This window comes from Hibiscus syriacus, unplaced genomic scaffold, assembly GCF_006381635.1.
Source record: "Hibiscus syriacus cultivar Baekdansim isolate YM2019G1 unplaced genomic scaffold, ASM638163v2 tig00111701_pilon, whole genome shotgun sequence".
Taxonomy (NCBI): domain Eukaryota; kingdom Viridiplantae; phylum Streptophyta; class Magnoliopsida; order Malvales; family Malvaceae; genus Hibiscus; species Hibiscus syriacus.
The window spans coordinates 160,069-172,666 of NW_024063157.1; the positions used below are offsets into that span (position 1 = coordinate 160,069).

A 12,598-nucleotide genomic window follows, 5' to 3' on the forward strand; every position below is an offset into this window, starting at 1 on the left:
CAAAAACAAACATTTCACTGCTAAATTACATTGGCTAAACGGAATTCTTCCGCTGTCAACCAATTGAGAATATTCAATTAGTTCCGAAGGATCGGATGTGAAGAATGCCTTAGTCTAGTGAGTAATGCTGTTAAAATGTAACACAAGTTCTAAACATTCAATCTCACAAGAGATGGGTACCAAAAACCAGAACCCTCTTTGGCATGTGTTTTTTTCCCCCTCCAACCATCCTTGATAGAAACTAGTCCTTCGCTGAAGCAAGAATTTTGCCGAGTACAACGAGACATGTGAATCAAATTCTGGGAAGAGATTCTGCACGAAGAAACTGTTTGAGAACAGCCTTCTCTTTATCAATTCTTTTCTTTTCTCCAGGGTCATTAGGCTTGGCTTTTCTTTTCTCTTCCAATATCCACTTGAAAAGTTCACGCCGCTGGTCTTCGGGAATGGGATCCAAAGCGGGTTTTGGAACAACCGGAAGGATTGGCAGCTCCTCGTGAACTAAGGCATCTGTCACTGCATCGGAAGATACAGCTGCTTCAGCATCACTCTTGATGTCTACCTCTTCTTTAGCAGGTTTGCTATTAGCAATGCTTGTATTCTTCTTTTTCGGGTTTGCAAATATATATGCTGCAACCAGGAGAGAGAACATAAGCTAATTCCAGAAGATAACTCGTGATAAAGCAAATTGTATATCCCATGGAAAGAGCCATAAACATCAAAATTCATGTCAGTTCATAGAATTAAAATGGATGAATGGTATATCGATTTCGCTTGTCATCGATGCAAACCAATGTAACGCAAAATTCATCCCAGAACTCCAATCCTTATGAATGACAACACAACTAAGTACCAATTATCAGCAGTACTAACTTAACAACAACGATAAATGTTAGACTCAATGACTCAATGCTTCTCTGAACCAATTACCATTTCTAAAAGCTAACACTCATCTACTCGAACAACATGATCAATGACCGGAAATAAAATCCATCAAACCGAAAACTTGGTAGTTGGGTAGCAAATTTTCTCAACCCATTAGCGTACACCTTCCAAAACATACATCAGACGTAGTAATCATTAAGCCAAGCAATTCATCAAACACATTCTAAACTCCAGGTAAAAAAGAAAAACAAAGATTTTAAGAAAGAGCGTCAACCAATTGTTTAGAAACTAATATGGGTTTAAATAATACAGACGCCAAATGAAATACCTCCAAGAGCGAGGTTGGAAATCAAGAAGAAACGCCAAATGGGCTTGAAGCGGTTCATGCGGGACTCCTTTGGAGAGAGAGGAGGGGTTTCGTTTTGAGAATGAGATGGCTCCATTTCCCTTTTCCCTGTAGGGTTTTTCTTCCTTCAGCTTCTATTGTTCTTGAGGCTGGGATTTCCTTGTAAACCCTATAATCTAATTCCAAACCTTTGATTTCGGCTCCTAGGCCTGGGAAAATAAACGTTAAAGTTTAACAGATTCTATGGAGATGAGTAAAGCTCTATTGGTCTTTTGATTGATTGAATGATTCTTGAATCTTCAACTTTGATCAAATTAAAGGCCGAGTGATCCAAGATGTTAATGGCAGGGCTCAGTTCCAGCCTTTCACTCTCTATCAAGATTCAAGCCCATAAAAGATTAACTTGAATCTGCTCCAACTTTGAACTGATTTACATATGTAATTTGGACTATGGATTTAGATATGAACGAATAGTAATGTTTTAGAGATAATAGTATAATTGTTCTCTGTATATTTTGGATTAATAATTGTTATAATACTCTTTTCTTTGTATTTTCTCAATTAAATCTCTTTCTTTTCCCGAATAAAACTATATTTTTATATTTATATCCGGTCAAATACAAATATGAGTTTTCTCTCTAAAATTTAAACCATATAAAATTTTATTAAATGTAAATCATATCGAATATTAAATAAAATACACCCCGACTATAGGGTAATGTTTTGTTGAGTCTTTTTACTATTAAAAGTTACTCAATCCCCCGACTATAAGGTGTTGTTTTGCTCAGTCCCCTAACTATTAAAAGTTGCAAAATGATCACCCGACTATTCATATGTTTCAAACTCGTCCTTTTTCGTTAAAAAAATTGATGGTTATATACGTTGAACGTTAACTTGCTGACTGAGATATGATAAAATTGTATTTTAATGATGTATACTACCATTGTCGCTGCTTTCAAGCATTGACTCGATAGCATAACGCTTCGAGCATTGACTCGATGACATAATACAAACGAATAGTTGATCTAGAAAATACAGCTCAAACAGTTCTGGAATCAAATTTTGTCGAATCCTAATCAACATGTTAACGTTCAGCTAAGATGAATGCCAATTTTTTAACAAAAAATTACGAGTTTGAAATATATGAGTTGTCGGGTGATTATTTTGTAACTTTTAATAGTTAGAGACTCAACAAAGCAACGTCCTATAGTTGGAGAATTATTTTGTAACTTTTAATAATCAAGAGCTTAATAAAGTAGTACCCTATAATCGAGAGACCATCTGTATACTTTACCTATAAAAATATAATACTCGGATTAAAATTGAATCCACCAAAGGACCATCCTAAACAATACAAATGATAAAAGAAAAAAATATATTGAGGGGAACAAAGCTTTCTGATTCGTCCACTGATGTAAAAGGAAAGCTATGATGTTGGGATCCATGCACATCACTTGTGTCAACCTCATACATTGATAAAAACACAAAAGGATAAAGAAACTCTTATGTATGACTTGGAATGATAAACCCATTCTTATCCTTAAAACATAAACATCTTCTGCTTCATTAAACAACTAAGCTCGCCCATGAAAATGTGCACCTAAATTCATTTTTTATTATTATCAAAATTTAATTCATTTGTCAATTAATTTAAATCGGGTTTTATAGCCATTCATTTTGAAAACAATCTTCTAAACTCAAAAATATTTCATTCACATATCATGATTCAAATTATTAATCTTAAGAAGATAAATAAATATCGAATACAAATATATTTTATTACAAGATCACGTATATACGTAGCTTTGAACTTTGTGAAAGGCTAGCAAACACAAAAGACTTGTTTCCCTACCAATACACTTTCACCCGTCCACGCAACATGCCTTCAAATGGTGCTGAGACTTTACTTAAAGGTGCCTTCAAATGGTGCTGAGACAGGAGATGGTAGAGTTCTTCTTATCTTATAATCTAAGGTAAACTACATGTTTAGTACCTAAATTAGTAATTTTGTTTCGTTTTGGCACCTATACTTTACTTTTTTTCAAAACCATACTTAAGGTTTAGTTTAAATTTTTTTTAGTACCCCACCTTTAAAAACTTAAAGGTGATGTTGATGCGTCGTCATAAGGTAATGCCACATCATCATTGAAAAACATAAAAAAATATCATGTTAATTTTTTAACGGCGAGATATCAATTTAAAACATAAACTAAACGTTAGGAATGGTTTTGAAAAACATAAAGTTTGGATACCAAAACAGAACAAAAATAATATTTTAGATACTAAATGTGTAGTTTATCCTATAATCTATATATATATAAAGGTTTAGTATTTTAAGTTTTAGGGTTTAGGTTTTTATGTTTTAAGTTACATAGTTTAGGATTTTAGATTTTAGATTTAAGTTTTAGGGTTTAGAATCGTTAAAATAAGATTAATATTATTAAAATAAGTATAGAATTTAAATTTGACACACATCAAATAATCTCTTTTCATTTTATAATCAATGTTGAGAGTTTAAATTTAAATTATCTCAACATATTTTGTTGCTGTATCTAACACTCCCGATTAACTTATGGATGAGTTATTGGAGATTGAAATATTTACACATGCACACGACCAACAACTTGGGTGGCTAAGGTCTGGTCCCCAACCAGCAGTAGACCTAATGGCTCGGACCCCAGTTCCTTGTTAAAGGAAGCTTGTAGGGATAAATTTAGGTCAAAGGATGCAACAAAAATGCAGCACAAGTATCAACAACTGGAGGTAGTTGAACAAATGAATATGCAGTGGTTTCAATGTCAAGTAAAACTGTATTCATTATAACCATAACTAACCAAGTATGGTAGGAACATCTTACTATTTTATTTCGGTTTTATTCACTATATGACCCTTAAAGTATACTCATTTTCTACTTACGTACTTAAAGTTTTTTTTGTCCCATGTCCTTATACGTAGCTTATTTCGAGGTGAGTTAAGACCGAAATCGAGACGAAATAGGATTTAAATACCACATTGAAAAAAAAAAAAGACTTGTCAAATTCAGTGGCAAAGTTATGAGTTATGCCTTTTGTTTTTGTCACCATAACTAATGTAGTCAATGAGAGCCTTGGTACTCTCAAAGTTTTGGGAAATTTACATTATACAATTAAAATATTAGACCCCTCAAACTTTTTAGAAATTCTCATGAATTCTTTAATTTTTTTAATATTTTAAATAAACCCCCTCAAAATTGTTAAAAATATTCATTCAAGCTCCATTTTTATATAAAAAAAATTGTAATTAGAATCTCACTTTCTTTTAAAAAAAATCTCTTTAAGTCACTCAATTTTTGAAAGTTTTGATTATACCTCCAAAAATTTGAATAAACCCCCCACCCCAACCCAAAGTATACCGTCAAGATCCGCCACTGCGGAGAGAGGCCTTGGCTCCCTTTATCTAATTGTTATATTGCACTTTTAATCCTTTTAAAAAATTTATAATATGATTGAAGTCTTTTTTAGTAAAAAGTTTATGCCTTTGCTCCTAAGATTTTTTAGCTTATTTTGATCCCTACTAACACCAAATTTTGATTTAATCTCCGACCATCGTACCTATTCACGAGGAAAGTCCTTTTAATTTACGTATCTGAACAAAGTCTATGATTGGCTCGAAAAAAGTTTCGAGATTGAGGCGATTACTGATGATATAACTAGTAGATATATTCTTCCTCGTGTTAACATATTTTATCGTTTAAGAGGAATTACACTTATTTTTTGGTACAAGTAGCGCATACAAGATTTCTTATGATTTTTTTATTATCGTCCAACTGTTACCGAGGTTTATTCTTCTACTCAATACATAATGACTGAAGTTAACATTAATTGGTTAACCCGATCAGATTATTGATGGTGGGTAAATATGATTATCTTACACTTATCTTATTTCTATTTCGCTGATGATTTTAAAGGATAAGTAATTTTTAATTTATCGTAATAAAACAAATTATCGATCATCATATTAATGTACTTATCTTATACGAAATAAATTTTAATATTTTAATTATGTTAGTTTACATTTGGTAGGATGAAACATTTAGACAATGTAAAGCATATATGTTAGTTAAAACTTCATTACGGAACCTAATTGATAATGGATTAGATATCGAAATCAGATGGTTTATGTCATTGATTGAGAAGATAACCTAAATCTTCTCTAAAAAATTATAGCAAAAGTAATGGTTTTTTGTGCACTCAAACTCTATCCACTTAGCTTACTCCAATTTCCCATCAAAATCGACCTCAGAATTAGTTGGATAACCGAAACACACAGTTCAGCCGGCCTGCTGTAAGAAAACGACAACCCAGCAACTTGCAATTGGTTCTTTTTCTTTTTGGATAAGTTCTTTAAAAGACAACATTAGCTAATGGGGGAAACAAGAACCATTTATTTTTATTTTTTTTTTGTAAATTGCACTAGATGTTCTAGAATTACTGTTTGAGTTTTAAATTGGTTCATAAACTTTAAAATATTTTCATTGAATTCTTAAAATAATAATATTATATCATTTTGATTTTTCATTACACGTACGTTAGTTGTCAATTTATGTATTAATTGTCGATTTAAATGATAAAATGAATTCTCAACTTTTTTAAAAATCAATTATACTCATCTACCACATCATCATTCATATATGGATCATCATGTTCGTATTGTTGACTGTGATGTTAGTACAATAACGATTAAAACATTTTTCATTAATTAAATTTTTTAAGTCTGGAGCTCATTAGGTGCATTTTTTTGCGCAAGAGCTTAATTGGTTTTTTTTTAAGATCTGAGGGTTTATATATCCCTCGAGTCATATAATATTAATATTTTGAGGACTCAATTATAATAATTTTACTTTTAAAGATAAATCTAAAATCCGAAATATGCTTAGGGGGACTTGCAGTGCAATTACCCTTTTTTTATATAATTTTATTACAAAATTTTAATGAAATAGGGTTGAAATTATTATATTTTATTATTCAACTTGATTATGACATTAAGTTATAGTGATATTAGACTCATCACGAATCTTGATCATTGAAAACATGAGCATCAAATATTTTTTTAAACTTTTAATTAAATTATTTTTATTATTTTAATTAAGGCATGCAAGGATGAAGAAATAAAATATACAAGTGAAATTATTAAGACACGACATGCACATAATCTAGAACTTATTAAAGTTATAAACAATGCATTGTTGGTTACAAAACACACACATAATGGACTGAAATCATTGATTTTTTTTAATAATTATTAGTATTCAATTCATCAGATCATTAATTTGAATCTGATTAATCCAAATTAAATATCACATATATTCATTATAGAAATAATCTTTCTAATTCAATTTGTTGAATTCACAACGTTAATATTCAAACCCCTAACATTATTTAAGGGATTCAACATCTCATCCCACTAAATCACCGTATCATATTTTTTATCGAATGAAATTAATATATTTAATAAAAATATAAAAACGTCATAAATAATATTTGACTAATTTATAAAAATTTAAAATAAATTGTGATCGATTTTTATTTAAACAAACTTTTTAAGGACTAAATTGAATAAAAATAAAATATGAAAGACTTAACATGTTATTTCTCTTTTACTTAAGTCACTCTATCAAAATTATCACGTGGCAGGTTTTGATTGACTGAATTTCTAATTTTTACCAATGTTAGAAAAATTAAGAACGAATGAAATTTTTGATAGTTTAGAGAACAAGACGTCTCGAAAAATAATTTATGAGGTAACACAGTAAAAGATATCGACTTTAGGGAACAAATGAGCCATTAAGCCCTGCATATTTATTTAACTATCTAAGTAGATATTAATCTCATTGAACTGGGTAAAATCATAAAACTTCTTTTTATCAAGTATTTAACGATGTTATATTTTTAAATATTTAAATATAAATTCCTTTAACTAAATTAAAATAATCTCAGTTAATTTATCGTGTTTGATGATGACTAAACTCATTCAAATTTTAAATAATTTATATAAATATTTTATAAGTTTATGAAAAGTCTCGACCTTCATCACCTTATATATTTTATTTTATTGTTGGCTTATCCTCTCTTGTTAGAATTATTAATAAACATTTCATGCGAAAAAGAAAAGGAAACAAATATGGACTCTTTTGTCATAAAGATTGACACAAAACTAAAGTATGGGATTTGAAATTGTGTTCCGTTTTTGCTTTCTCCAAAACATACTTTTCAATGCATGCACCAAGACAAATCCATGAAAACGAAATTTAATGCATGGATTATTATTTCATGTACTGACATTGAAATATCAGTATATCCTTTAAGATTTAAGATTTTAAGATCCAAATATCAGTATATATATGATTTAGGGTTTCAAATACTAATACATGTACTGTTTAAGATTTAAAGTTTATGATTTAGAGTTTCAAATGTCGATATATATATATATATATATACTATTTAAGATTTAAAGTTTAAGGTTTAGAGGTTCAAACGCTCGTAACTTTTCAATTTTTTCTAATTTATTAACACTTTAAGTTTTCAATATTTAATCTAGTTCTGACCTGATCTTGAGTTTTAAAGTTTTTAATGTAATAACATACTAATTCTAAGGATAAAATTCATTTACACAATGAATTTTTTTTTTAATTTTACATAGATTTGAGACCGTTTGATGAGTGAAAATAGACGAATAAGATTAATAGTATGAAATGAGAAGATATTCACTTGAAAAAAATAAAAAGTTATTCTTAGTCATCTATTTTTACTCATCCAATAATTCTAAACTTGTGTAAAACTAAAAAAAAAATATTGTGTAAATGAATCTTAACTCTTATATAAAAGTAAAATTTTTCATTAATTGTTAAATCATCTTATTTTTATTAATATATTTTTATATTTTTCAAACTTTAGAATAAGTTAACATAATATTATTACATTTGGTTTTGTTTTTGTGCTCATTTCTTATAAAATTTTAAAAACAAGAGATTCACACTTATAAAACTTCACAATTAATTAATTTAATATTCATGATTATCTCCTCCCAACAAACAATTTCTGTAAAGAAATTCGGTGTCACCCCAAGACTCTTTGCTTAAAGGAAACAACGTGTCTTTGCTTTTCTAAGGATGAAATTGAAAAAAATAAAACAATATTAATTAATATTTAAATAAATATGTAAGACATGTAATAATAGGTTAAATCCTTTAAAAATAATAAAAAATAACTGTTCATATATAAAATAGTAACATATATTTATATAAATGTTAATATTTAAACTATTAATTAATTAATTCAAATCAAATATCGTAATAAATATTTATATATTTTCTATTTCAACAAAGTCCGCATTAAGAGGACCCACCCGATTCTTCACTAACTAAATGGTCCCCCTGCCCTGGAGTGTGGATATGGGCAACAATGAATGACCTGGCAGCCTCATCCACTTAAGTGAGCTACCCAAATATCAACAATCACTGCTCCCTCGAAATCCCGACTGTAGGATCATATACATATATGTTTGTAAATGATCATACCACGTGATTAAACAAGATAACAGATTGGGTCCCATGAACATGATGACGTGTCCTATTTTCATCCCTTCAATCATTATCATCATAACGATTAATCGATCACGTATTAGTCAACGTCTTTGATTTTTTTGACCTCTTGATTAGGATAAGAAGTGTGGGTTTAATCTTGGAAGGACAAACATGGCCCGATCCGACCCGTTTAAGGGAGGAATTTCCTAATTTATTACTATTATTACTTTTTTAATAACCAATGATATTGATCCATTGATCAATTAATTTAAATTGAGTATTATAAAGATATATTATAGGGACAACATTTTTAACTATGTTTTTTTAGATTTATGACACGATGATTTAAATTCTTAATCTTATTTAAAAGATTCACTGTCTAATTCCGTTAACTAACTAATTTTTAATAGATACTTCTTTTATTCTTTAAAAAAATTAAAATAGAATGTGATATCACACATTTACTAAATTTGCACATACACACACATATAACAATAGTTTTCTTTATAATACGTTATAATTATAATATGTTATTCTTTTATAAACTCTAACAGCATATCAGTATTATTAAATTCAAACCACTTGATTTGGACTCTCCAAAAATAAATATGCATAATCCTTGAATTATTCGTTTGGTAATTTGACAAATGTGGTTCACGTTAAATCAACGTTGGCATACAATAATTCAAGTTTTAAAACACAAACATCAATAAAAATCTAAATAAAAAAATTACAATTTCAACCAATTGAGTCAAATGGACCATAATTTTCTTATCCCCAAACCTACTTTGTATCATCTAATTTGACCGGTTTGACAAGGTTACATGAACCACCTTTTACTCTATTTCCTAACCACTTTGGAATCTAATTTAATTCATATATTAATTGTGTAGCTCTTAGTTTGAAGAATTATATAAAAAACAATTTATTAACAAATTAAAAATAAATATTCAATCTATCACCATAAAGTTATATACTAATTATTTAAATTATGATACCATAATTTAAATTTTATGATTCCATCATGTAAATATGATTACGTGAATAAAAATTTATAATAAATAAAAAAATCATTATTAAGTGAACAAATCTATATTTTTTTATTTACATCAACCACCATAACAACTCTGTATTAATTATAACGTAGCCATTACTAATATTATTAATAATAAACAAAGAATATGAAATCTACGAATTTTTCTATTATCTGTTCGCTTCATTTTCAAGCCATGATCTGTTCGAACACCTGTTTCTATAATATATACTATAGTCCTAGTATGTTATTTTATTTTAATTATAAATATAATATTTATGTTTAATTTTATGAACTAAATTAAATTAAATCGGTATCAATTTCAAAATATTCTAATTGGATTATCGAATTATCGATATCATATCAATTATATCTTTCTGTCAGCCTAGTCGTAATCTTAAACGTTACATGCTGGTTCGAATCTGTCGTTGTGTACGTCTAAAGAGCGTGAAATTTAGGACTGATTTAAAATATAGGCTATAGTTTGAGGACTAACGGCGCAATTAATAATTTTTCAGTTTCATAGTAATATCAAGAAGTAATAATACGTCATTTGATGGAAAACACTTACGGATGCCGCATCTTTGACTTTATTTATCGTAGTAGATAGTCCTAATCCTACAATCATTTCTTTATAGTTATTCCAATTAAACTCATACGTCGACAATCTATTGAATATTGCATAATTTATTATATAGATCACTTTTTCAATCCGATATATTCTATTTTTAATTAATTTAATTTTTTATGTATAATTTTAAGATTCAAATTCAGATATTATTTAAGGGGTGATATCTTATCCCGCTAGATTAATCGTTAGTAGTTCAGTACTATCATCTTTGAAATTTTATATATATTTGTTTGTCTATGAAAAACTATAAAACAAGTAAATAAAAATTAAAATATCTGTAAATTTTAAAATTACACCGATAAATTTTATATCCAATTGTTTTCAGGTCTTTCTAATGTTAAAAATACACAAATTATGTCTCGATGCTTGTAATTGAGACATCAATTATCAAAATAGAAATCATTTTGTATTTATCAATAGCAAAAAACAATACTTATTAGTAGAAATATTTTTTATTCGTACGATAATTATGGCATAATAAAATGAGTTAATTATATTATACATTTTCAAACCATGATTTTTATTTTAAATTGATTCTCAATCTTTTAAATATTCTAATTTTATCTTGAAATTATGATTCATTTTTCTAAATTAATTCTCAAAGTTTGCATTCCAAATTCATCCCAAAATATGACCCTCTTTCTAAATTGGTCCTTGAAATTTTGATTGCTCCAATTTCATCCCTAAACTTTTGAATGTTTTGGGGGACATCATTGGAACATTCAAAAGTTTGGGTACCAATTCAGGAGGAGGGTCATGTTTTAGGGATGAATTTGGAATATTCAAAAGTTTGGGGTTGAATTTAGAATGAGATTCATAGTTTGGGGATAAATTGAAATGTTTAAAAAGTTAGGGACCAATTTAGAATAAAGGTCATAATTGAGGATATGTAGTGCAATTAACTCTATTATAATTATTAAGTAAAAATTTAATCACGTTACCAAATTTGAAATCACGTGAAGTGTAAGGGTAAGACTTAAGAGTTCACCCCAGCTTAATATATAGAACTTTATAATATAATTTCATCGGTAAAGTGGTTAATAGTGCCCAAATTATAAATTGAATAAAGAAAACGTTTCCTTCCTTTTAAACGTCCCACCAATAGTCATATAACTTTGCGAGTTAATTGTACTGTGCATCCTCAATTGTTCCTCTTTTTCTAAATTGGTCCCTACTTTTTTAAATATTTCAATTAATACCCAATCTATGATTCATTTTAAATTCATCCCTAAAATTTTAAATATTCCAATTTCATCCCCAAAACATGGCCCTCATTCTGAATTGGTTCCCAAACCCTTAAATGTTCTAATAACACCCCAAGATCACTAAAAAAGTTTAAAGATGGAATTAAAATAAAAATCATAATTTGGAGATGCATAATGCAGTTAATTCTTACTTTATATAAATAAAGAATGAATTATTATCCTATAGTCTGAAATTGAAAATATAATAATTTCATAAATGATGTTTAAATAATATCAAATATTTTCTTATTTATTTTAAAAATTTTAAATTTATTTAAAAATGTTTAGCATCATCGTGAATTTATTTTATTCACTAATAATACATCAGATAATAACCTGTTAGAAAAAAAAATGGAACAAAACAAGACAATTTCTATTGATTGAAGAAAAGAGAAACAAAAAGCATCCTTATTACGTATACTTTTAAGCAAACACAATCCATACTTTTTTTTTTCTAAAAATGAAAAATAATAATTCGATTAATATCGTTATAATATTTAAAAACTCATAAATTCGAGTACTTTTTAAAAATTAATTATGTTTAATATAAATTTTTAAGTTATGAATGGAATATCAATATATAATTAAATAAAAAAGTATAAATAAATATTTAAATAAATAATCTCCCCTGTTGGTACTGGGAGAATCTTTCTTCAAGAAAGAACAATAATAAGATACTACAGTAAAAGCATCATTGATATCAAGATATGTCCCACTTTTACACGTTAAAAAAATTAGCTGACCTTATTCTCATATGTAATGGGATAAGAGAGAGGTAGTATAGTAGACAACCCCCAACGTCAGGTTGAGAGCAGCTTCCGTGGAAAACTTCCAAATTATGAAATGCCCTCCATGAGACTTGATCCCATGACCCCCAACATTAAGAGCATTGTGCTCTACC

The 12,598-nt window shown here is 28.3% G+C and overlaps 1 protein-coding gene and 1 long non-coding RNA gene across 2 annotated transcripts; both read right to left on the bottom strand.

Moving 5' to 3' along the window:
- Positions 1–223: 223 nt before the first annotated feature.
- On the bottom strand, positions 224–1,427 carry LOC120167849. The gene is made up of 2 exons (XM_039176742.1): positions 1,211–1,427; positions 224–627 (listed from the first exon to the last, which is right to left on the bottom strand). The coding sequence occupies exons 1-2, from the start codon at positions 1,323–1,325 to the stop codon at positions 293–295; spliced, it is 450 nt and encodes a 149-aa protein (XP_039032673.1). The 5' UTR covers positions 1,326–1,427; the 3' UTR covers positions 224–292.
- LOC120167851 lies at positions 788–1,181 on the bottom strand. The gene is made up of 3 exons (XR_005520079.1): positions 1,045–1,181; positions 997–1,002; positions 788–953 (listed from the first exon to the last, which is right to left on the bottom strand). It is a non-coding gene; the product is annotated as an uncharacterized LOC120167851 (long non-coding RNA).
- Positions 1,428–12,598: the final 11,171 nt, after the last annotated feature.

Coding starts and splice junctions, on each gene's coding strand:
- LOC120167849 (XM_039176742.1), bottom strand. CDS start 1,325: ATGGAGCCATCTCATTCTCAAAACGAAACCCCTCCTCTCTCTCCAAAG. Junction 628..1,210: donor TTCCAACCTCGCTCTTGGAG/GTATTTCATTTG, acceptor TCCTGGTTGCAG/CATATATATTTGCAAACCCG.